At 37.3% G+C, this 25,162-nt stretch overlaps 4 protein-coding genes and 1 long non-coding RNA gene across 17 annotated transcripts in view; 3 read left to right on the top strand and 2 right to left on the bottom strand.

Moving 5' to 3' along the window:
* The window catches only part of LOC107088506 (tumor necrosis factor receptor superfamily member 6-like), an 18,397-nt gene extending 14,680 nt beyond the window's left edge, over window positions 1–3,717 (top strand). For both annotated transcript variants that reach the window (XM_015380851.1, XM_015380765.1), the window contains 5 exons: window positions 1,803–1,870; window positions 2,017–2,112; window positions 2,228–2,274; window positions 2,543–2,561; window positions 2,658–3,717. In XM_015380851.1, coding sequence (XP_015236337.1) covers window positions 1,803–1,870; window positions 2,017–2,112; window positions 2,228–2,274; window positions 2,543–2,561; window positions 2,658–2,953 — 526 coding nt within the window. In that variant the 3' untranslated portion in view covers window positions 2,954–3,717. The remainder of the gene's footprint in view (window positions 1–1,802; window positions 1,871–2,016; window positions 2,113–2,227; window positions 2,275–2,542; window positions 2,562–2,657) is intronic.
* Window positions 3,718–7,612: 3,895 nt separating this feature from the next.
* On the top strand, window positions 7,613–14,364 carry LOC107100731 (inositol 1,4,5-trisphosphate receptor-interacting protein-like). The gene is made up of 2 exons (XM_015399387.1): window positions 7,613–7,728; window positions 11,549–14,364. Exon 2 carries the CDS (start codon window positions 11,617–11,619, stop codon window positions 13,213–13,215), a length of 1,599 nt encoding a protein of 532 aa, XP_015254873.1. The 5' UTR covers window positions 7,613–7,728; window positions 11,549–11,616; the 3' UTR covers window positions 13,216–14,364.
* LOC107100815 (glutathione S-transferase omega-1-like) lies at window positions 14,295–18,049 on the bottom strand. The gene is made up of 6 exons (XM_015399497.1): window positions 17,913–18,049; window positions 16,239–16,347; window positions 15,921–16,143; window positions 15,733–15,834; window positions 15,543–15,649; window positions 14,295–15,127 (listed from the first exon to the last, which is right to left on the bottom strand). The coding sequence occupies exons 1-6, from the start codon at window positions 17,938–17,940 to the stop codon at window positions 14,977–14,979; spliced, it is 720 nt and encodes a 239-aa protein (XP_015254983.1). The 5' UTR covers window positions 17,941–18,049; the 3' UTR covers window positions 14,295–14,976.
* Window positions 18,050–20,546: 2,497 nt separating this feature from the next.
* LOC107098927 (glutathione S-transferase omega-1-like) lies at window positions 20,547–23,759 on the bottom strand. The gene is made up of 6 exons (XM_015396859.1): window positions 23,624–23,759; window positions 22,082–22,190; window positions 21,777–21,999; window positions 21,564–21,665; window positions 21,055–21,161; window positions 20,547–20,715 (listed from the first exon to the last, which is right to left on the bottom strand). The coding sequence occupies exons 1-6, from the start codon at window positions 23,649–23,651 to the stop codon at window positions 20,565–20,567; spliced, it is 720 nt and encodes a 239-aa protein (XP_015252345.1). The 5' UTR covers window positions 23,652–23,759; the 3' UTR covers window positions 20,547–20,564.
* The window catches only part of LOC107099086, a 12,087-nt gene continuing 9,140 nt past the window's right edge, over window positions 22,216–25,162 (top strand). For 6 of the 12 annotated variants that reach the window (XR_001481932.1, XR_001481941.1, XR_001481944.1 and 3 more), the window contains exons 1-2: window positions 22,216–22,895; window positions 24,781–24,966. This is a non-coding gene — a long non-coding RNA (uncharacterized LOC107099086). The remainder of the gene's footprint in view (window positions 22,896–24,780; window positions 24,967–25,162) is intronic. The other 6 variants (XR_001481927.1, XR_001481933.1, XR_001481925.1 and 3 more) reach the window with 6 other exon arrangements.

Below are 25,162 nucleotides of genomic sequence, written 5' to 3'. Positions count from 1 at the left end.
ATTCTCTGCCTCATTTCAGGCACATCAGACCTAATTGGTTACAGACAGCAGATTAAAACCTTTCTGACTCTTAATGTCCAAAAAACACAAGAACTGATCTTTGAACCGAGGGCAGTTTCATGCATACCGGTAATCAGTTAATTGCCCAAGCAGATTTCTATAAATATCTTGCATTAAAAATCAACAATAAATTATCATGGATTGCTCCAGTCGATTATGTCTGCAACAGGGTCCAGCAGCGGCTACATTTTCTGCGCAGGCTGAGGGCCTTTGGTGTCAGTCAGAAAGTCATGCTGCTCTTTTACCGTGCTGTCATAGAGAGCATCAGTGTCCAAATACAAACTTACTTGCCTGACTCAAAGAGCAATGAGGTGGATGGGAGTCAAGCAGCACCCCACACTTCAAACCATCTTCAATGAAACAATAACCCAGAAAATCATCTCAGATCCCATTCATAGTCTTTATTCAGAGTATCAGCTTCTTCCTTCAGGTCGACGTCTTAGAGCCCCTGCCTGTAGATTGAACTGCTATAAGAACTAATTTGTTCAGCTTTCCATTAAGGCAATAAACAGTATCAAGAATAGGCAATGGTATTCAAAAAAAATTTTTTTCTTTCAATTTTTTTATTTTGAATGTAATGTAACATGCTTCCGTATGTATTGTTTATTGTATAGCAGTGTTTTTATGTGTGACTGCAGTGTGACACACAGTTTGAACTATGTAGCAGCCAGTGTCTGCTTCCTTTGGGACAATAAAGTTAATCTTATCTTATGTTAATCAGAGGCAGGTTGACTTTCGCTTAATTTTTCAGAAGTTGCAACACCTCTCCAGGAGTCTGTCGGCTTGCGCTGGAGCAACGTGTCTGTTCTATTTAGCAGCATAGAGGCCAAAACACATTCAGAGTCAGATGCAAATCAAATTAGACTTTACTCTGGCATGGTCATTTTCAACACACACAGTGTTAAAGACATGTGGGATATTCTCAAACTAGGTAAATCTTAAATAAACAGTCTCTGATTCCAGGGTATCAGATTAAGAACTCCAAAAAGCTTTAAAAAAAATGTCCAAAATGTGCATCAAAGTGCAGCCGCCCTATATTAACTAAATTTACCGAAAAGCCGCATGCATTCCCACGGTTACTGGACTAACCTACCGTAAGGATAATAATTCTTTTCACTTTATTACGGTAGGTTTGATTTTTGATTTGTTGACTTTTATGGGTGAAAATCTATTGACAAACAGTGCAGAAGGTGGGGGAAGGCGCAATATGGCACCCCTCACTGTAATATACAAGCTATGAAAAAGCAGTTTCTCTTTTATGTCATCAAATGGAACCATTATCCCAGCTGTCAGGCCTTTAGTTCATTAAGAAATGTCTGCATATGTTCACAGTTATTTGGATTTATTGGGCTGTCTAGATAACATGGCTCCTCTACAATCTTCTGCAATGTGTCAACGTGTTGACGCAGACACACGCTGAGTCAGGTGCAGGTGTGTCGGATAGTACAACCATCTGCTGAACACACTTTATTACACTTTTTAATACATGTTTTAGTAATTTGACAGCCCCATTTGAAAGGTGTGTGGATGAAATACCACGTGACTCTGTTTCAGCCATTCCTGTAAATTAACATGACATGGGTCAGATGGTCCTGGGCCCGTCGGGCTCAAGAGGTGAAATGTTTTATGTTTTGCTTTTTTCTTTCTTTAAATTTCCCCCGATACTCGATCTGCTCATGTTTGATTGTATACATTAGAGAAAATTTTGATTTAATTTCTTTTCTTTTTTTTTTTTTTTTAAGATGTGACGCTACCGGTGTGAAAGAGCCTTGCACAGCCACCAGCAATGCAGTTTGTAACGAGTCAAAAAGTAAGCTGTTGTTGAACTTTATTTGGTAATAAATTCATTGAAATGTCTTTGGAAAATTTATTTAGATTTATTTTTATGAACAAAAATACTATAAAAGTGTTTTAAGAAAACTCATTGTCATGTTTTTTTTTTTTTTTTTTCTTAAGGTTTAGGAGGTGGAGAAATTGCTGCCATTATAATTGCAGTTTTGTTCCTTGTTCTTGTGGCGGTAGGAGTGTACATAAAGAGACAGACAATAATGAGTAAGCACCATCCTCTGGCTTAATTTGATTTGGATTTCAGAAAAGCAATCATACAGAATAACTTTATCCAGTATTTATGTAACAATAACAATATATTTTTGTACTACTTCTAAAGAGCGACTAAGACCAAATTCAGACTCATCAACCCCCTCTAACCACGTGGTAAGTTAATCTACATGATTGATTTTATGTTTCACGATCTTCAGTCTCTGTTGCATGTTTTCCAGTTTCCCACTAAAAAACACCTGGTTCACATTTGTTTGTCTCCTCTGTAATTTTTAATCAAGCTGCTCCTTTGATGTGGGAGGGACAGGTTGGTTTTACTTAAACCGTGTTTGTGTGACAGTTTTATTGAAGAGCAAATTACTTCTTTCTACTTGTCGGAACTAAAAAACAAGAAACTAACATGGTGTGTTTTTGTGCTTTACAGGATGTCCCACTCCTTAAAGGTAAGACTGTTTCTGTCTCTGCAAGATCAATAAAAGTTAAATGTGCATTTTCATGGGTTGCCCTTATTCATATATATTTCCTTCCTTTCTTGTCAGTGAACATGGAGCCTCACCTACTAGATTTTGCAGAAATACTGGGATGGAAGGACATGAAGCTAGTAGCACAGAAGTGTGATATGGGGACTGCAATTGAAAATTTAGAGATAAGCCACCCCAAAGATATTGAGGATAGGACCATAGAACTACTAAAGAAATGGATTGAGAGGACCGGCAGTAATGCCTCAGTGGAGCTGATAAAGGTGCTTCGTAGGAATGGCAAAAATAACAAAGCAGATAAGATTCAACAGAAATTGAAAGAAATTAACAGTTCTTCACAAAGTAATTCTGCCTAACTGGGTCTAAATCTTTTTAAATGTGTGTCTCATTGATGGAATATAATGTCTTGATTTTGCACACTCTGAACCATCTACATGATGAACATCTATTCTTTCAAAGACATTTGAGTTTGGAGTGTGCCTTTTTTTTAAATCTTTATATGAACTTTAAAAAAAACAAAGTGTTTTTTAAAAGTGAAAGGACTCCTGTGATCTACAGTGCTGGTACACCTGCGTTCAAGAAACCATTAAGTATGTTCTCACCTTTTCTTTGTGGTCGGTTCTCTTTACGCTCCGTTACACGTGTTAAAGTCGGGAATCCTCAAAGACGTTCTCTCTGCAAGGACTGATCTGAAAAGAAGAGCCAGATGCAGAAGCATCTGAAAAGGTCAAAAAAATGTAAAGCAACTCAGTTTAATAGGTTATTCCATCCCATTAATTTAAGCTGAGTTAGAGGCTGTAGTTTTATTATATGTTTTTAAATTACCATATATAAACTAGATGTGATGTCCTGTTTTCTGTTATGTATGTAATGCATGTCCCTTTTTAGTTTCTAGATTTAACGGGTATATAGATTTTCTCAGGAATAAAGTTGCTGAAATTTACCAATCTACCTAAATAATGAGCAAAACAATAAACTCAAGTGGCGATCGGCTTTAATTGGTAAATAAGCTTGTTAAAACAAATTGAACAAAATGAATGTGATTCTGTGACATATTGTAATTTTACACAGTAAATGAATTGAATGGAATAGCACATTAAATCCCCCTGGGAAGGTAAAAGAAAATCAAATGTGAGTTGATGTTAACACTGCCTCTTAATTTCTCTTTGTAAATGAAGTGATGCGGAGGGTTTGCTTCTTGATGGCTCTAGGAGAAAAACTAACGTCAGATCTGTTAGTAAACAGTTTTAAACAAAAATTTTGTTTTTTTCTAAACTTTCACTGACTGATTTTTGTATGGATTGGAATCTCACATGCCACTTGAATACGACTCATTTTATTTTGAAATGCCTGAAACAACACATCTGTTGCTGTAGAAATGGCCATTTAAACAAAAAAAAACACTGCTTCCTATGTGAGAATACTAAAGGAAAGAATGTAATGATAAGGAATGTAAATATGTTGCAAAATGTTATTTTTCAAACAATATATTGTATATTTTTTTCATACATAATTCACATTCCTAATAAATGTTTTCAATCTGCGTGGACTTCCTAAATTAAATGTCTTTATTTTTCCTAAAGGTGCAGTAAAAAAAAAGGTAATTCTATTTAATGATTCGGGTAATGAATAAAAGAGAAGTGAAATAATGTGCATTTTTGCAAAATCCTATATGCTGTGTTTGATTAGTTCACATAATATGTATGTGTCATTAATTCTACTTCAACAAGAAGCACACAGATATGATCCTGGATCAGCAAAGTCTTGTGTTTTGCTTTCAGTTTGTGTTTTTTACTTCTTTTTCCATACTTACCCTCACATAAACTAATTTGAAGGGATGAATGTTGGACATCTGGAAATTACCCGAGGAGGAACCAGAATGGTCGAGGTCCTAGTTTCTTCCTGATGTCTGGCTGTTTTTTTTTTACAGAAGGAAGGGGTGTGTTTTGAGGCGTTGCCTTGACCTAACACTAGAAATCTGCCTTAATTTGTCGGCAATGTGTTGAATTAATCTGAAAGCCTACAAATCTGAACTAAGTATATGTTTATATAAGCTTTTGATTGCAAAAAAGTAATCAAAAGAATCTCACTTTGAAGCCATTTGGCATTAAATAACTAAATTTGATTGTACTGACTGATCTAAATCTGGAATAGGGCAGTCCAATTTGATTCCTGAGAAGGAGGAAATTATTGTGTTTAGTAACCAGCCATGCAAATATCTGCTTTCAGCTGTAGTTTTGGGAGAAAAAGTCCCCCCCCTTGGCAGTCTGGAAGATTGTAAACCATGGTGACAGGATAAGGCATCTCTGCATACGTTAATGGGGACATAATTGCCTCAACCTTTTTTTGTTGCACCCTTAGACCCCATGTGTTTTCCCTTGTTTCAGGAAAATTATTCAACCATGGAACTGTGTCCACATGTATTAAATGTTTGTGTGATTGTCTCAGGTAAAGAATGTGTTCATATGCCTTTTGGTACGCAGGTGTATTCTGTTCAACAAGTCTGTCCAGTCTGAGGTGTTTCTACTTCACAGCCGCCACCCTACTCTCTTGATGGACACACTGTTTAGGCATTTAGGCGTTTCTCCTATTCATTTTCACTAAAGATAAAATTAGTGTTTGTTCAACATGCCACAAAGTGGTCCAACCAACCCTCTGCACCTAGTCTCTTTTTCATCTCATGCCATTAGTCATCTGCTATTTGTTCTACGAAGGCTGAAAGGGAATGATTAGATCATCTTTTCTTCCCAACTTTTATTGTCATTACACTGTCACAAGTACAGAGCAACGAAAGGAAGTCTCTGCATTTAACCCACCCCATTAGGGAGCAGTGGGCTGCCATTGTGCAGCGCCCAGGGAGCAGTGTGGGGTTAAGGGTCTGGGATCCAAAGTGGAAATCGGTGGGAGTGGGGCTCAACCTCAGACCCTCAGAATTCCAACCTCTATGCCTTAATCACTTGGCGGCCAATAGTCTCTAGCAAGGCTGCTGACCACCAAAGTAGACAAAAATCCACCAAGAAGATTATTCATCAATCCAGGAGATGATTGAGGCATCCATTTGTGTCTTTTTGAGTTTCTGACATGTTGAATTAAGGAGGCCTTGTGAGGATACAAAGTGTACTATTTTCAATGCTAGAGAGCACCCTTGTGGTTTACCAAAAGTACTACAGTACTACAACTAAAGAAACTGAAGTGCCCTTTGTTGTCATTCCAAAAACGTTAAAAAACAATCCGCTGGACTTTGTTTCAAAGTTTGAAGATGTTTCGCTTTCAATCCAGGAAGCTTTATCAATTCAAAATGTCAGAAATGGCGTTTAGTTCAAGGCTTTATAGAGTGGATCAAAGCAAAGCCTTGTTTTGGCTTAGAAACATGCAAATTGAACTTGACGAGCGGGTCCACCCCTTTGGATGGGGGTTGTTTTGTTTCTTAGTTAGCCTGTAATACCTGAAACCTGTCTATGTCTCTGAAAGGGGGGTTGTTAAAGGGAATTCTTGGCCTGGCTGAAGAGGTGGGATGCTCTGGTCCCCTGTAATTAGGTGGGGGTTGCAATGATGGTTGGAAGGAATCAACTCAATAGCTGAATTCTAGGTTTTTGAAAGCTGAAATCTGAGTCCAACCCCTCTGTTTAAGGTTGTTTTTTCCTTCTTAACATAGATGGCTTCCTTCACGAACCCTCTCAAACCACCTATCCTCTCTGTCCAAAATGTTTACATTCTGGTCCTCCAAAGGATGTCCTCTGTCCATAAGGTTTAGCTGTACCGCAGAGTCTTGTCCCGAGGAGGTCGCTCTTCTGTGTTGGGCTATGCGTCGGTGGAGAGGTTTGGTTTCTCCAATCTAAAGATCAGAGCATTGCTCACTGCATTGAACTGCTTACACCACACCACTCATATTTGGTCTGTCCCATCCTCACCATCTTCTACAAAAGCACCATAGAGAGCGTTCTGACCAGCTTTCTGACTGTGTGGTGTGGAGGCTGCAGGGCCTCAAACTGGATGAAGGTGAGAAGAGTGGTGAGAACAGCAGAGAGGATCATCAGGGCTCATCTTCCCTCATTTAAAGACATTTCATCCCAGCGTTGCGTGTCCCGAGCCCGTATCATTATAAATGACCCCTCACACCCCCACCATGGACTGTTCTCATTGAAGCATCAGATGCAGGTCGAGCAGATCCCAGAACAGTTTCTTCCGTACTGCCATTAGACTGCTGAATGTTACATAAAATGAGTTATAAAAAAAAAAACTAAACCTGAATGTTGGAACTATAACTATATAGTCATATGTTTACATCACTTTTTTTTCACCTCAGTGTTTTTTTCATCACAATGTTTTATCACTGCTGCTTACATTTATCAAGGCTTTAAAAAATGAAAAGTCTGTTTTAGTAGGAAAATGCTCTGCATGGTGTTGTAAGCATGTTCCTTACATGCTTCCTGGATGGGAAGCGAAACATCTTCAGACTTTCAAACTTGGAAACAAAGTCCAGAGGACTTTATTTTTTTTTTTTACTTTTTTGGAATGACTATGACCTGGATTACAGAGAATCTTCACCAGCAGATTGCATTGCCTTTATTGTCCCTCAATGGGGAAATTCTGGTGTTTACAGCAGCAAAAAGATAAAAAAAAAAAATGATTACACAAATGTGGACCTTAGAAAAGTGTATAAGAATAACATAACAGTAAAGAGTAAAAACAAAAAAAAAAAACACTATATTGTAAAGTGTTTTAACAACAAAAACACTGTGCATCTGGAGAATCAAGTGTGCAATCATCAAATTTACATTGAATATTTAATCTGGCATGAATCAGAATTACAGTAATATTTTTGGATCTTGTTTTGATAAATATAAGTATGAAAATATCAAGGAAATAACTTTGAGGCATTTTTAAAAAAATAATACAGTTGCACACCGTTACAGAGCAAGATGGGGACGGAAACAGTAATGTCACAGTTCATGGGGCCCTGCTTTGGTGAGGAAAGCAGGGCGGGCTGTTAACATGGGTGGAGCTCCAGCCTGTCAGGAAATGTAGAGAAGAGGAGGCTGAGGAAACTAACCCCGAAATGTTCGCGTGGAGGTTGCTGCTTTTACCACGTGAACTTTTCAGCCCGGTTTTCTACCTAAAGAACACTCAGGTAAGCTCAACTAATCTGCGTCAACCAAACTCTAAAAAGTTTACTTCCGCTGAAATGTTAGTTTTAGGATGCTGAGACATGCTGTCCACATTATGTAAGACATTTCCCCGGGAGTATTGCAGTTCTTTTAAACTCTTATTTACATTTTTCGGAAGCACAAAGGCTCATTTGTTAACAGGCTGCAGGGTGACTAATTTATTCTGAGGAAATGTTTGCCTTGCCGCCATAATTTAGCTTTTTATTTAGTTGCTATGGCAACATTGGCGGGGTCACCAGCTGCCGTCACTACGTCACTCATTGCAATACACGCTACCGTTACGCCTTTTAGGGGAAAAACGTGTTGTTTTTCCGTAATTAATAAGATGCTAAAGAATAGCTGATATTTTATTGAAGTTAACTGTATTCTTTTTTTTAAAGGTACATCTACTTGTAAATAAAGTAAAATATCAAAAATGGTTTATTAATCTCAGCAATAAATGATTTTGTTTTACAGCAAATAAAAACGCCAAAAAACAATTGATTTAAACAAAAAAAAATATTGTTTATAGCACAACTCCTTATTGTCTATTTAGTTTAGGATCTTTATGCACAGAGGTGGAAAGCTACAAAGTACAAATACTTAGTTACTGTACTTAAGTACACTTTTTAGGTATCTATACTTTACTCCATTACTTATTTCTCTTCCTACTTCTACTCATTACATTTTCACACAAGTATCTGTAATTTCTATTCCTTACATTTTTAAAAACAAATGTTAATCGTTACTCTTGGCTTAATGTTTAATGTTTATAAATATTTATTTCACCTCATGTGCACCATCCAATGCAGAACATTGGCTCCATCCACATCTAGTGAAAACTAGTGTAATTGGATGAGTCATATAACGCAAACACTCATTGGTTAGCTAAAGGAAATCCTCAGAAGCAAGCAGGTGTTCTTCAAACTGCAAACCCGAATTGTCTATGCCAGGGGTCTTCAACTTTTTCCAGGGCAAGGACCCCCAGACTGATGGCGAGGTGGAGCGAGGACCCCTAATATATTGTATGAAATTGTGTTATATCAAACTGGTCCTATAATCACTCTATTACAGACGTAGTCATGTAACAAAAGTATTTCTGATTCTGATTCCTCATTGATGGGACAGGTGTTGTCAATGAAACGGTGTCCAGCTTGAAAGACCACCTGTGTGTCGCTGAATGTGTGCATTGATGACTGAAAGAGATCTTTTGCCTCAATACAGTGTGTTGAATTTATGTTAATGTGTATTTAAAAGACATTTCCTTTAGTGGAAAAAAGTAGAGGGAATATAAAAAAAAAAAAAAAAAAAGTCTGATCAACTAAAACTTTCGCGACCCCCATGCAGGACCTCCATGGACCCCTAGGGATTGCGGACCCCCTGTTTAAGATCTCCGGTCTATGCCATGCTACAATGTCGGATTCAGAAAAAGATGTTGAAATGTCTGAAAGGTCAGGCACAGGCAAGAGCGTGTTGGGAGATGGAGACCAACAAGACCTCCCTCATTCTTGGACCTATCTCAAACAATTTTTCAAAATAGAAAAATTTAGCTTTGAAATTCATATAGTGGCATCTGGCTGTTTTTTTTTTAAAGGTTACTTTATACTTTTATACTTTAAGTAGTTTTTGGAGCACATACTTTTTTACCTTTACTTGAGTAAAGAGGTAAAGTTGATACTTCAACTTATCAGAGTGTTTTTAAAATGCAGTAGCTATACTTCTACTTAAGTAAAAAATGTGTGTACTTTTGACACCACTGTTTATGCATGACTTCTAAAATAGCTGGAGGTATTACATCAGTGGCTATGAGGGCCTGCAACTCATTTGCATTGCTTGCTTTGATGCTCTCATGTTCCATTTGACAATAATACACATATTGGTATGGGGTTGATATTAAATGAGTTTATGGATTATTCATATGGACTCCATGGTTATTAACCAGATCCTTGAAAAGGTAAATCCCAGTCATGATAAAGCTCATTAGCACATGGAGCATAATTAGCTTTGTAAAACATACACACTCTTGCCTTTTCTATTTATATAACCAACTTTCTAATGCATTATTAGAATGTTTTGAGAGAAAAGGGTGATGGTTCTAATCAGTGAAATCAAAAGGATTTAGCACTTGAAATATGACCATAATTAATCCATGCATTAATACTTCTTAAACTGGTTTACTGAAATAATATTCAAATTTTCTGAAATACACCTGTATATTACAAATTTCACTAAAAGCATGGTCTTTGATGTACGTAAACTATAAGTCAAATATGCATAATATTTTCTAATGTGGTACTTATTGGCAGTGACAGTGGCATCAGATGCAGGAGTTTGCCCTCTAGCTGGACGGTTGTTGGTTCAAGGCTTTCAGTGTGGTTGTGTCCTGGGGCAAGACACTTCACTTGCATTGTTCACTGATGGTGGTCGGAGGGACCGGTGTCCCCAGTGTACGGCACCCTCGCTTCTCACAGTGAGCCCCAGGGCAGCTGTGGCTACAATGTAGCTTGCCACCATCAGTGTGTGTGAATGGGTGAATGTAGTGTAAAGCACTTAAGTCTTCTGACTAGACCAAAGCACTATATAAGTACAGGCCATTTACCATTTCACTTATTTTACCATCTGTTTGTTGTGGAGTTTTTTTTTTTTTTTGTAGCACAATGTTTTCCTGTATTGGTGATAAAACATTTTCTGGTTTGGAAGCCTCAATATTCAATGGTGCTCGGAAGGACCACTGCTTTTTGAACAAAACCCATTTTGCAGGCTCAGCCTTATTCCCACAAAGATGTAATAATGTAAGAAAAAAACAACAATAAGCTCTTAACCAAATACAACAAAAATACAAACAGAAATTGACTTTCAGGCCACTGCCCTAGAAAGCATTGAGTTAAAAAAATGACACTTAACAATGTGATGTTTTCCATCCTTTGTAATGTCAAAAATACAAACCTCTATGCATTTTACTAGGACTTTATGTGTTGCACCAAGAAGTTGCATACCCATCTCACATTGCTTCCATCACAAAATGTGTCATTTACTCCTTAAAACTTATCAGACCTGAGCAGCTATGGACGATCCAAATTATTTTTAAACAGAACTTCCTGAAGTAGAGCTCCACCCATGGGTTCTTTTTTTAATTTAAGTGTTGGAAATCTTCCTGGTGAGTTAGTCATGGAAAAACCTCACTGGTTTCTGTTGATTTGCCTACCCCATTACCACTGCCATTTTAATAAAAAAACTTGTGGTATTCATGTGAACGCATGAAACATCCACTTCCCTTTTCTGCAGCAACAAAGGAAATCTCAAGTTGACAGTTTTATCACTTTATGACACTATGCGGATGCAAGATTGAGCAACTCTTCTAGAATATACCTGCAGGGACTTGGCTTTCAGCTGTCAATGATTCAATTGCACCAAAGAGAAACTTCAACATATATTCTGCACTCATGTGACATATCTTAGCTAGCATTAGTTTATATTTGAAGCTTTGGGATGAAAATACAATAAGATATATCCTCTCTCTCTGCGGAAGAAACAGAAATGAGTGAAAATAAACAAATTGGATCTGCACAATAGAAGAGTAAATACAGTTGTAAAGGGTTGACATTCTGCCAAAAGGCTCAATCTTTCAGCCTCTTGCAAAGTCTGATAGAGGAAGAACGCACCACTCAGCACCAGAGGCTATATTCAGTTGTGCAGACCCTGCTTCCTGCAGTGGGTGGAGAGCTTTCTAGAAATAACTCCTTTTATAAATGAGTATTGTCTTACATTAGTGTGAACTAAAAGTACATTTTGTGTCTGTTTCAGGATGTGATCTACAGCTGGCTTGACGTCTGCTTGGTGCCTGAGCGTGCATATTAAATCATTCGTTCAAGATGCAGGGGGGCGTTGCACGTGTTTGCATGGTGATGGCTGCTGCCATACTCAACCATCCCTTTTTCTTTTCAAATGAAAACGCCACCCTGCCAGAGCAAGATGAGGATCTTTTGACTCGGATGCGGGAACACGAGGAGAGGCTGCAGATTGAGCGGGCCAGACTGGAAAAAGAGCTCAAGCAGCTGGACTCCAAGCTGGAAGAAACCTCCTTGAATGATGGTTTCTCTTGGTACTTTTGGAGCACTGTTTCTTTTGTGATTTTCATTGCCATCGAGTTTTGCAGAGTAGATCTAGTTGATGATGAGAATGATCCAGTTGAGGACGAAGATTTCTTATCTGAGAATGGATTCGCCCCACCTAGGATGATGGATAAGAAAGCCTTGAGGAATTTCTGCGACAAATGCACCTATACCTCAGCCCACGAAAACTGGAGGGTGAGGGAATTTGTGGAGGGTTTTGCTGACGACCTGCTTGAGTCACTCCGGAGCATGTGTGACAGAGAGGTGGACATGGAAGTGGGTGATTTCATTGGTATAGGAAGCATGTTTGAGTCTTGGAAGGTGTGCAAACCTCTGATGTGTGACCTTTTAGTGCCTTTCTCACCACCGGATCCCCACTCTTTCCAAAACCACCTATGGTGCAGCGCCTCCACCGATATCCCACCAGACATGCCAGGTTGTGGCACTGTGAAGGTGACTATGCTTGGGGAGGATGAGGAGGGTTGCCTTTGTGGTTCTGCCGACATGGGAGAGGACATGCTTTGTCTGCTACATAATAGAAATAAGGGGGTCAAAGTGAACCGCAGCCCAGATGACCTGCTGTGCTCCAAGGGTACACATTTCCTAGCCAAAGACCGGGTCATGAGGTGGTTTCAGATGTCCGTCACCAAAGCTTGGGGGCGCATCTCCCACAAATATGATTTTGAAGTCACTTTTCGTAACCTGGATGCTGCTGGGGCTCTGAAGATCCGATTCCGCTCCGGAAAAGTTGTTGTACTGAACCTCATCCCAGTAGTTCAGCTGGAGGACACTGATGCTTATTTTGTCTCGCATTTTCCATCTCTTCGTGAGGATTTCCCAGACCCATACTGGTCTGTCTCTTTAGCTGTCTACGAGAGAAATCTGCTAAAATATTTTGCTAAGAGACTTCCACAAAATTCTTGCCACCTTCACTGCCTTCAGATTGCTACTTTCCTACACAGAAAACAGACAAGTCTCACAGGCGTTTCTGCTCTCACTAGCTACCACCTAAAGACTGCTTTGCTGCACATGCTGCTGAGCACCAAGAGCACAGCATGGGGCGCATGCAGTTTGGAGCAGAGGCTTCAGGATGTGTTTGGCTTCTTGCAGCGGAGCTTGCAGGAAAAGAGACTCTACCACGCTCTGATTGGGAACAGCAAGGTACCCAAAGACATCCAGGTTCCTGAGAGATTCCGTAAAACAGAGCCCGTCAATCTGTTCAGGTCTCTGGTGCTGCACAGGGAGCTTTACTCAACGACTGTTAGACACTTTCAGGAAATGCTGAGGAACGCACCTGTTCTCATAGAAGAGTACACACCTCACGTATCAAATGGAAGTTTACACCACAGCCTGGATTGATGCGACTCGGAGCATCTGTTGCTCTCTGAATTACTGGTGTACACGGTCTAAGAACCATGAGAAAAACCCTTAAAAAATCCTGGTGTTTGAATCTCTGCTTTTTACTTGCAGTCCAGCCAAATATTCTTTATAACTCTGGCAGATTAAGACAGAACCTGTGCAGGGAGGCCTCTAAACCTCAAAGACCTGAGATCATCCCTTAAAGGTGTAGTTGAGGTTTTTTGCAATTTTTTTAAGAGACTAGCCCTCTCAACTTGATAAAAAAAAGCACATGCACAATCCTGTACCCGCTCCTGAGAGGGAATGCCTATTAAATGCGTGCGAGAGCATGCGCGGCCATTTTCCCTTATACACGCTCTGTTCAAAAGTTGCTGTTCTCGTAGCTCATACAAGCGTACTGTGCCTGTAAATCCCTCAATCAAAAATAAATAAGTATATATATATATATATATATATAGTGGGGACTTTATGGCAAACTCTTAACTATTTGGACAGATGATCACCACTTTTTGATCCCCGTTGGTCACGAAACTCCTCCTCCACTGCGCAGTGCCTGCGGCATCTTTGTTAGTAACCGCTGTCGGGTAGTGACAGCAAATCCATAATGCTTTGAGAGAAGAGCTCTCTGCGCAATGCATTGCGGGATATATCTGCCTCTTCTAAAGCCTTTCTTCTCATACATTTTACAGACACCTTTTCTCTTATGACCCTTGGCCATTTTTAAAGAACCATGAGAAAAGTGAGCTTCAATTGCTGTCTGAAACCGTCGCTCACCACAGATATGCGATAAAGTGCGCGTGCGAAGAAAAAGTTGGCTAACAGGACGAGTATCTAGGACGGCCTTACGTAAACATATCACCAGAATGATAGACATTTAGGAGGACCACTTATTTTGATGATCCACCCAGAAACAGAAAAGCCTCCACTACACCTTTAAGATTAACGATAGCTGATACAAGTCTAACCAGGCTAAAACCCGGTGAGCCATGTAATGGTTTGATTGCTTTAATGCCAAAGAGGTCTTTTAAGAAAATATATTTTTAATTAAAAGGGTTTTTCTACAGAGTTGAAAGTGCTTGTTTTTTTGTGAGTAGGTGTGCCAACTTAGATTCTTGTAAGAAACAGTTGATGGAATGAATGATTTTAGATCTTAATCTGCCAGGGGAACGAATGTTAGGAGATTGTTGGCCAATCAGCATAAAGGTGCAGTTCACCCAGGGGGTTAGTGTTAATTAATAACCGGCTCGAGTGCAGGTCACTCTTAGCACCTTCATTTAGAAGTAGTAAGGGTTAATATTTAAATATATTTACAACAGTTGTGTCATCTTTTCTGAGATAAGTTTAGTGGTTTTGCAGTCACTGTAGTGTTATAATGGCAAACCAGCGTAACATATGTTGTTAAATATGTAGCTTACATAACTTTAAAAGCTTTTTTCTCTCAAAACTCTTGTTAAGCAAAAGGCAGCTGATACCTTTCCATTTAAGGAACTGTTATTGTGATTACTCTTTTGAATTGATGTCTGATATATGCACGTTTCAATAAAACACAATCAGACACAAAACATATTTCAACCATTTTTGTTTTTTATTGAAATCAGAAACTCAAACAAATTGCAAATTCATTTTTCTTAAAGATATAATTTCCTCCTAGAACAAACTACCTCTATCATATAAAGTGTAGAAAACATTGGATGGATGATATCTGATGGCAGATCTGACCTGAGGCCTGCAGATTAATGGACGGAAAAACAGCCTTTTATTTTAAAGGCCATAGTCATAGTCAGGTTTCCCTTCAGCGACACTCTTGTAAAAGGCTTTGTAGGTATCCATGCTGTACAGGGTGTTTTTAACAGCTGGGTCCTCTAGCATGCGCTCTACCCACTTCTTCAGCTCAGGTGTGTGGTCCAGGCAGCTGGAAAGACAACGGAATAAAATGATTCAGAGCACGTTTATCACAAACATCATTTTGGGTTATTTCTGAAGAAAATAAAATGGTCATGAATGCAATTAAAGCTGATCAATAATTGTTTTTGCCATATAAACTGTACTTGGCTGTTAATGCAGTAATGTATAACTGATATTTTAACATTTTAGATGATTTATGGGCTTGAATTTACTTATTTCAAAACAAATGACCTAAAATTGGGGGTCTGAAGTATTGGTTCAAAGAAAATGTTCTGCATCCTTCACTTCTCACTGCTTTTTAACCATAAATGCTTTTGATTCCCTCTGTATTTGTACCGTTTCCTACGTATTTAATTACCTGAGGTATCTCAACACCATGAATAAAAAGATACGTCTAATACCGTCACATGAGTCTTACTCACTGCTTCAGCTCCAAGACCTCAATCCTCTCAAAGAAAGGCCACATCATGTAGTCAATCATTGTGATGCTGTCACCTTCAAAGAACTTGGTCTTTTTCTTCTCCAAGTGCTGAAATAAATAGTTATCAGTAATCTGTGGAGAACTATGTTTTTGCATAAAAATCCAAAACAGTATTAAATTATTCAACCCACCTCATTCAATTTAGAAAACTTCTCTTTCAGCTCAGCTTCTGGTCCAGAAACATCCTCTCCATTCCTTCTTGCCGCTGGGATCTTGTAGAAATAGGGTATTACCTACAGAATGCAACAGAATTTCTTTGGTTATTGAAAGTCATGATCATGAGGTAAAGATTTAAATTCAAGTTTTAAATGCTGTATACCTTTGAAAAATGCTCCAGCAGCATTCTTTGTTTGGCTTTTCCAAAAGGAGAGGATGGAAGGAGTTTCTTCTCAGGATACACTTCATCCAGGTAATCACAGGTGATTGGAGACTCGTATATTATTTCACCAGCAGGTGTCTCCAGTGCAGGTACAAGACCAAGTGGATTCTTCTCTAGGAACCAGTCAGGTTTCTCTTTCAAGTGGATGTTGATTGTGTCATACCTAACAAGAGGGAAAGAAAAGCATTAGGATGATTAATTATGGAAAAATAAACTAATAATGGTATCTACAATAGAGTGTTTTTTTGTTTTTTTTACTTGATCCCTTTGGCGTTCAGCACCAATCTAGTTCTTTCAGCAAAAGGGCAGAATCTCATGCTGTAGAGACGTATCTGGTCTTTGGGAACAGGACCAGGTGCAGGGCTTCCTGAAATAAACGATTTTTAATGACAAAATTAAGACCAGTAATGACCCAAATGTACTCCTAATGTACAGAGGAAATTCAATCCTGTAGTATTGACCATTTAAGTTTTTTCTTTGAAAATGAAATCATTTTTTAAACATTTCACTTCCAAAGCATAATTTTACAGCATTTGGAAAAAAAACTTTACTATTGAGATTATGAACAGCACATTTTCCCTCAACAGCTTAGCAAAAAAAAAAACAAGTAATAAAATGACATAACAGGGCTGTTTTACACTTAAAAATAGCTTTTAGTTAAGAGTAACTTTTTTCACTTTGATTGGCTACTTTGATTTTTACAGCGATTCTAAAGTACTATCTGCTTCCAGTTTTCTAATTGTTGTTTAAAACAATTAAATTTTTAGAGACTGCCACAATTAAAATAAAATTCAGCTTTATCCATTTTTTCTCACTTAACTATGGGGTTAAATAAGAAAAAAATCATATAAAGATATCACGAAGAACTAACAAATATCAAATGTTTAAAAACATGATTTAATGTCAAGCTTTAAAGTTTTAGTCTGCTGTAAAAAACAGCAAAATTATAGTTTTTAAGGCTCTTAATCCCTTAAAATTTGAAATAATATAATTTTTACTGAGAAAATTAAGAAGTTTTCAATGATTCTTATTAAAAATCCCTCAATGTTTCCCACCAGAGGCAGAATAAGGATGGGATCATTGTGTAACAGAGGCGTAGCCAGAACATTTTTATAAGGTGTGGCCAGGCAATAACTAATGTAGGCTGAGGGGTGGCTGAAAGTGGATTGGCAGCAGAACCTCACGGTCAATCTACACTGTTCCAGCAGGAAAACAAACAAGCGCAACGCCCATATTTTCAAAATAAAGACTTACTATACTTTCCTACAGCCTTTTTACTTACTTTTATCAATAATCATTTGGCATAAAATTGATATTTAGATGTACTAATATCTACATGAATTTGTTATTTTTAAGTTTTTATTGAAATACTTATCTATAATTCACTGAAGACACTGATGACTTGCAGAGACACACCATTTTCTCTTTACCCCCATATAACTAAAAATCTATTTCTGAAAAAGACCACGGATTCTATATGTATCATCTTTAATGTTAGTATATTGATGAGCATAATTAACCAGTGTTTTTGTTGTCAAGTAATTGGTAATATATGAAAATGTTTTGAATATTCCACTTGAGAGCATTACTGCTGCCACAGTCCGTATTAGAGGGAAAAAATGGTAGGGGTGGCCAATGATTGGTTAAGGGTGGCCATGGCCACCCCTGGCCCACCATCTAGCTCCGCCCCTGTTGAGTAATGATTTGTTTATGAGCAGGACCGAGTTCACGCAACAGAAACCACAATGACTTTGCAAATTGACTCCCATTATCATATCTGCAACACAATGTCTTATAACAATAATTATCTTAAATAATGAAACGCGTTGTTGCAGGAGAGAAAGCTGGCTGATCATACGCGGAAATGGAAGAAATGGTTAAGTGTAATGCAGCAGTTGTGGTTCAGCGAGCAAAAAGAAAACCGTTCCCTACCTTTGGCGAAACATTTTTCAGTAGACATGGTTGCAATGAAGACGGATAATGACCGTGATTAGCCAGAAATGTCTGCACGCGCTGAACCCCGCACAAACTTATTTAATTTGTACAAAGCTTCCGGTCTGGGTGCGTCACTAACGCCGCAACCAATAGCGTTAATAAGGGGGAGGATCCCACAGTATGACACAGTAGTGACTCGGCGGAAAAATAACTAAATCTTAAACTAATATGAAGTTTGTTAAAAGATTAAAAAGAATATTTTTTTCTGTTACAAAACCTTAAAATAAATTATTTAATTTAGTTTTTTTTATAAACATATATTTTAGGTGTGTTCTGTTCTGTAATATGTCAAATGTTTTCGCATTTATTTGTCTTCCTTTTCTTTGTCTCTTAAGATTTACATTCTCACCAAACTTTAACAACAAATCTAAAGTGTAAATAAAAAATGAATTTCCAAAGCTCAATTTCAACACAATACAATTTTTGATTTAATCCCAATCCCATTTTAATGTTACCTTATTAAAAACAAGCAGCTGTCTACCACCCTCTTTATTATTAAGAAAAAAGCAGTTCCTTCTTCCTGTGACTAGACAAATTTGCATATATGCATCTATTTTGCAGTTTTTGTCTATACATAGAGATGATAATGATAAGATAGATTTTGTCCACTGTTTAGATAATAACTAAGGGAGTTACATATTTTTTTGTGTGTGTTTTTTTTTTTTCTTTCTGCCAGTGCAGATTCACAATATGAAACTGCGTCTAGTCTCTTGTTTTCCTCAGTCAAAAAGAATCCCCTCTATAATTAGCAGAGACCGATGACTTCCCTGGGTTTCTATCCATTTTCATTGACAAACATTTCCTCTTCATCTTGAAGCTCATTCTCAGTTTCCCACATTGAAAAGGGAACTGAGTGTGAATGCCCTCAGTGAGATCTCTGTTAGCCTGCAATACCCAATGCAATAATTATGCCTATAATACTAATCTACGGCTCTGAAAAGAGAGTCGTTAGGAGCATTGTTGGCCTGGGTGACAAGGCGAGATGTTTTGGTTCCCTTGCATAGCGTTAGGGGTTAAGATGATATTGGGAACTCAACGCTAAATCTGTCATGTTCTATTAAAAAAGCTTCCTGGATGGTAAGTGAAATGTCTTCAAACTCTGAAAACAAAGTCCAGTGGTTTGTTTTTTAACTTTAATAGACTGACTAGGACCTGTATGACTGAGAATCTTCACCAGCACTTGTAAAGAATACATCATTATTGTGACCTCTTGGGATTCTCTGCACATGTAAGGCTTGACATCTTTCATTCTTGTGAACCCCTCAAGTCTGGTTTTATACATAACTATGACATAACTGCCATAACTGTTCTCTAAAGAGTAAATTAATAAATTTTTGGTGTAGATTAAGCAAAATCTGACTTTTTTTTAAAAATAATTTCATTTTCAAAATTTGAAATATGAATTTTGTTTTTAATTACTCACTGGTAACTTTTGTAAGCGCTATAAAAATTAGAGCTCTACAAATATAGTATATAAAAAAAACAGTGCAAAGGGAAAGCAGGACATATCAAAATCCAGATAGGGAAAAAACCGACAAACATTTGGAATTCTAAGCAATTTCTAAATGATTGTTTGATCATAATTAAAAAACCAGTCCATGAAGCACACTGGTATTTAATCATAAGTGATTGAAAAGCAACAAGTAGAAGCGGATGACAGGAAATCAAGAACCAGTGTTGATGGTTACGTATTAGAACCCTGTGTTGGTAAATGTTCCCCATAAGAAAGAAAAATGTGTCCCTTTAATTTGCATGGTAAGATTGAAAACATTTTCCCTCAAGAGGACCATTGTATGTTTGAAAGATTTAATAAGCTACAAATAACCAAGACTTTTATTGCAGACATTGTTTAGTTTTATAGGCAGGGCCACCATGGGGTTGGTGTTTCTGAAATATTGCTTCACATTGTCTCACTGGTGAATGAGTCTTCACTGTTTTTCTACATTTTTTTGTTTTGAACAAAAGTTAAGAAGACCAAGTCATGTTTTTACCATGATTTTCACCATCTTTGTTGGTGAAATGGTGACTGGGGAAAAGTCTTCTTGAAAGTTTGTGAACTGCCCTGAAGTAACTTGTTTTTCTGAATAAACTCCAGTGATGTTTACATTCATTGTAATTAAGAACAAATCCTCAGCTTTTAACTCCTCATAGAGAAAACCCCACTGGAATATATAGTTTTTTATTATTGCAAATTAAACAGCAGTTTAAGATTATGATCACAAAAATCAATCATAAAATGTTATTCAGTTAGGCATATTTAAGTAATATTGTGCTGGCAGTCTGGATTTACAGTGTTCAAAATGTAACATGGATCCTATGGTAGATATCGAGAGAGTGAATGTGAATGGAAAAAAAAACAAATCAGCAAGATATTTTTTATACAACACATTATGTTTTTTATTGGTTTATTTTTGACATTGATAGAGGTTACATACATCTAATAAGCATGTAAATGTCGAACAAACCCCACAGGTTACAAATTTGACTTATAAATGACCTGTAAATATAAAGTCTAATGGAGAGAGATAAAGAATAAACTGGCCACAAAGCAGAATTTGAAAACAAGTATACATCTATGGCTATTGTTTTCTATAGGCCATAGTCATAGTCTGGTTCACCATCCTGGAAGCTCTTGAAGAAAACTCTGTGATTATCTGTGCTGTGCATGGTGGCTTTGACAGCTTGGTCCTCCAGCATGTATTCAGTCCACTTCTTCAGCTCATGGGTGTGGTTCAAGCAGCTGCAAAATCAAAAAAGGCTGTTGAGTAACTTTGAGGAAAACACTTAATAACAACAAGTTTAATTCTATGCATCATACAGAAGATTCGCTGGGATGGATTTACATTTTGAAATAAAGATAAGCTTTTGAGTTACCTTATATATATTCTAAAAATAATGTGGTAATGTTGAGTTCTTGTGTTGTCTGACTTATAACTGACTTTAAATGTGCTCCCTGCTGGTTTAACTTATTCCCATTAAAATATCCAAACACTTCGCAACTGCTTATGCCAAAAACAACAACAACAACAAAAAAAAACTAATTACACTAACCCTAATGACCAAGGAGAGTATTACTTACTGTTGCACCTCGAACATCTCAAGCCTCTCAAAGAACGGCCACATCATATAGTCGATTAAGGTTATGGTATCACCACCAAAGAACCTCGTCTTCTCTTTCACCAAGCGCTGCAAAAATATTAAGATTACACTTTATTGTGTCCTCAAAAATTGAAATATAAACAAATATGGCGTGAAGTTCAAGGGCATGAAGTCATATAAGGCTTCATATCAATTATACAACAGACGGCAAAATTAAGACTGCTTTTGAACATAACAGTATTAATATTGAGAATCTTTGAAGAGTACTTGGATATTTAAATTAATTAATGTTGTTGAAAATTATGTTCAAATATTGAAAAGACTTAACTGGAATAAATCCACAATTTCACAGCTAAGATATTTTAGAAAATTATAGTTATATGTGTCAAGGAAATTATAAAGAGGATTTAATAACAGCCCTGAATCAAGATAAAAAGAAATAACCATTCACCAGCTCACATTTTTCCCTCAGAAGATATTTCTACTTACGTTGTTTAGATCAGTAAACTTCTCTTTTAACTCAGCCTCTAATCCTGACACATCGTCACCCTTTCTTTTTGCTGATGTGATCTTGAAGAAATGCGGTATAATCTACAGAAGACAGTAATTTCTTTCTTTAATCACATAGTTAAAGTCAACGATTTAACTCTTTATATGGAATAAACACCACAGATTTAGCTGATGGGGCTTTTCATAACAAACCTTGGAGAAATGTTCCAGCATCATTCTTTGTTTGGCTTTTCCAAAAGGAGTGGCTGGCAGCAGCTTCTTCTCAGGGTATACTTCATCCAGGTACTCAGAGGTGATCATGGACTCAAACACCACTTCACCAGCAGGTGTCTCTATAACAGGCACCAGACCATATGGGTTCTTCTCGAGGAACCAGTCAGGTTTGTCTTTCAGGTTGATGTTGATGGTGTCAAACCTAAAACATTTACAAATATCATCAACACAAGGATTAACCATATTTCTGGTGTGGATACAAGGTTTCTTGAGTTTTTGTTTACTTGATCCCCTTGGCATGCAGCACCAATCTGGTTCTCTGGGCAAAAGGGCAGAATCTCATGCTGTAGAGACGCAGCCTGTCCTGTGGCACTGGACCAGGAGCAGGACTTCCTGAAATACATTAAAATAAATCCAATTATTATTATTTTTATTTTAAATGAGAAAATGAGGTGTACTGATTTGCATACTGTACCATAGAACATGGTCATAATCATCATCATCATAAGAGCAAAACATTATCTAATAGTAAAATGAGCAAATACTGAGGAAAAGATAAAAAAAGAAAGCTTAACTGATTTGGGTGTTGTAGCAAAGTTAAAGGAGCGGTAGTTTTTATTTTATTCTTCTGGCTTGCAATGGCTGTCTAAGATATGATGAAACCATTTATTGCATTCTTTACATGTCTGGGTCACAGGGTAGGAGGCCAAGACAGAAGCTTTTTTTGCAAAGAGAAAAAGAAACATTCAACCCTGGCTAGATTAATAAAAATAACTTCACTAAAATGTGTTATGATTCAACAAATCTATTCAAAAATGATTCAATGCTGTAGAAAAAAAAGATATTTGTTGCAAAAAAAAAAAAAAAATCTCTGTATCATCTCACATTCCACCATTAATGGTGCAAAGTTAGGAAATCTGTCCATGTGTTGCTTAAGACCTGTAGGGGCATGCAGTCTCTACTTCTTTTTAAACAGTAGGTCTTTTCACTCAGTCTGCTTGAAACCTGTTTACGTTCGCTCTCCCAGAGCTGTCTGACAGGACACATAATGGCAAGACGATGCATATTTCGCTTTCAAATTGAACACTGGCAGGTGAGGTGAGTTGTAGTAAGCAAAATCAGTGGTGTCAGCCACTTTGGGGTGTTGAGGTTATTTATGAAATTTGATTTAGATTTTTGGTTTAAACATAAAATACAAACTAAACAGGACTTGGCTCTCAGATTGCAGTACATAATCCTTGCTGAAATGTGGTTTTAACCTAAACACTGGATATATTTGCACTTCCATTTTCAAAAATGGAGAAGTTGCTCTTCTTGCTCCATTGCTCAAGTCGCTAAACTACAAAAATTCCCCTCCCCCAAAATATTTTCCACAGTTAAGTAGGGTGGTGGCAGTATTGTGCTTTCGACCAATTCTATGACCATTCTTATAGTAGAAAACACAAAATTTGCACCTTACAAATTAATTAGAAATATTTGGCAAATCCAGGATTTCTTTTTTAATTTGTTGATTGTTTTTCTGTTTACAGTACCTCAAGTTATTTTATTGCATTTCATTAACTAAACCAAATGGAGAAGAAAAAATCTCTCAGTCCGTGCTCATTTGTTATTTTGTATTATAAAGCAGACAGAATAAAGGTTAGTTCATATATTCATTCATTGAATTCATTCATTCAATTATTTAACATCCCTTCTTTATGTGCTACTAACAGTAACCTGTCTAATAAACTTGATTTTTTTTTCTGTTACTATTAAGCAAACATATGAATCTTCTTTATATCAATGTACAAAGTGCCATAACAAACAATAATAAAGCAGAGTCTCACCTTTAGCGAAGCACTTTTCTGAGGACATATTGTGATATAACCTGTTAACAATGGTTACTACCCACAGTACAACGCACTGTTTTATTTGCCAAGTTCCCTCCGGGGAGGGTAGGTCAGCCAATTAGGTTAAAGGGTGTTTCTAGAAAGCCTATGGATAATAAAAGAAAAAAAAAACAGAACAGCCCACTTTTCTTTGCACTCTTACACACACTCAGGAGGCTTATCTCTTTGTCAGCTCATTAATCACTCAGGTGTCCTTGACAAATCTAACTACGGGTTCAAACAAAGTCAGTAAAATACCATACAATGAAAAACATTAAGGCAGCAACTCATTCTACAAGAGAAGATAACAAATTGTAACTATAATGCATTATTTTTTGTTCACCTAAATAATTAGAGCCAAAAAAATACCCCATAATATAATTTTAGTTCTGAAACACATTTATTTTCCTGTAATATTCTAATTCATTCAGATTTACTTCAGGTTATCAAGAGAAGATTACAACAGGGAATACTGTATTTTAAGCAATCTCTTCTTGACACTTCAATTTAATGATATTGTTTTAAACTTTTTGTAAAAAATGTGCATTCACAATCAAATAACTGCTTAAGAGCAAGCTACCTGAAAAGAAGGTTTTGTCTTCCTAAAATGCATTGTCACTGGAAGTAGATAAAAGGTCACTATGACTCTGCACTTTGACCAAAACACACCCATATTCAGAGCAGCCCAGAAAACCGCTGACTCATACAGCATACACTGTGACTCAACATTTTGTCCTTAGATTGAATGATTGTTAATAAAGATAAAAATTCATGAGACAGACCTGATCTGGAATTGACAGATGAAACATATCTCTGTAAAGATGTTTTAATGATTAGATGATGTAGAACAGTGCATGGCTGTTAGTCCCATTTTTCCTGAGAATAGAGTGGCCTTAATTTTGCACACTTGCCACACTTGACTACAAAATTAATTGAATAAAAAAAAAAAAAAAAAATGAAGGAATAAAATACAATAGAAAACAGTCCTGTCACATTCATTGGTATGAGCAGCAAAGTGACAGACAAAGGGAAGCTGAGTGATATGAGCTTTAATGGCCTCAATAATATAAACTATCATGGAACATGGAGCTAACACAGAATTTAATTTGTTATAGAAATATACAAGATTTATGATGCCCTCTTGGGTGTGATGTGATGCATCAAAGATTCCAGATTGAAGGAGGCGAGGGAATGCTCCATATAGACCAGGGAGATGATCACTGAAGGCCAGCAACTCAAGTCTCAGAACTGGGTTACACGGTATAAATCTGCACAGCAATCCTGGAAGGGGAAGAAAAGAGGTAAGATAACTTGCAATAAACACTACAAGTATAAGACAGAGCTGGAGCCATGGGGTCCATCTGATTACAGCGAATCAGTATGGATGCTTAAGCCAAAGCAGAAGCGCTTTAACCATGATAAGCGCTATCCGAATAATGCTGGCAGTCAGGCAGAAGGTAGGAAAAGGAAGCTGGATGCTTCTTATTGACAGTGGGG

The sequence above is a fragment of the Cyprinodon variegatus genome, unplaced genomic scaffold, assembly GCF_000732505.1.
Source record: "Cyprinodon variegatus isolate N-32 unplaced genomic scaffold, C_variegatus-1.0 Scaffold1, whole genome shotgun sequence".
Classification (NCBI taxonomy): domain Eukaryota; kingdom Metazoa; phylum Chordata; class Actinopteri; order Cyprinodontiformes; family Cyprinodontidae; genus Cyprinodon; species Cyprinodon variegatus.
Note: the sequence above shows the minus strand (reverse complement) of the source record. Positions and strands in the feature narration are given on the sequence as shown.

Bases quoted from the DNA above. Each gene is read 5' to 3' on its own strand.
- LOC107100731 (XM_015399387.1), top strand. From the start codon at position 11,617: ATGCAGGGGGGCGTTGCACGTGTTTGCATGGTGATGGCTGCTGCCATA.
- LOC107100815 (XM_015399497.1), bottom strand. From the start codon at position 17,940: ATGTCTACTGAAAAATGTTTCGCCAAAG. The intron at 16,144-16,238 runs GTAAAAAAAACA...CCCTCTTGTTAG, and splicing joins CTGAACGCCAAAGGGATCAA to GTATGACACAATCAACATCC. The intron at 15,835-15,920 runs GTATACAGCATT...TGCATTCTGTAG, and splicing joins TGCTGGAGCATTTTTCAAAG to GTAATACCCTATTTCTACAA.
- LOC107098927 (XM_015396859.1), bottom strand. From the start codon at position 23,651: ATGTCCTCAGAAAAGTGCTTCGCTAAAG. The intron at 21,666-21,776 runs GTTTGTTATGAA...TGTCTTCTGTAG, and splicing joins TGCTGGAACATTTCTCCAAG to ATTATACCGCATTTCTTCAA. The intron at 20,716-21,054 runs GTAAGTAATACT...TTGATTTTGCAG, and splicing joins GAGATGTTCGAGGTGCAACA to CTGCTTGAACCACACCCATG.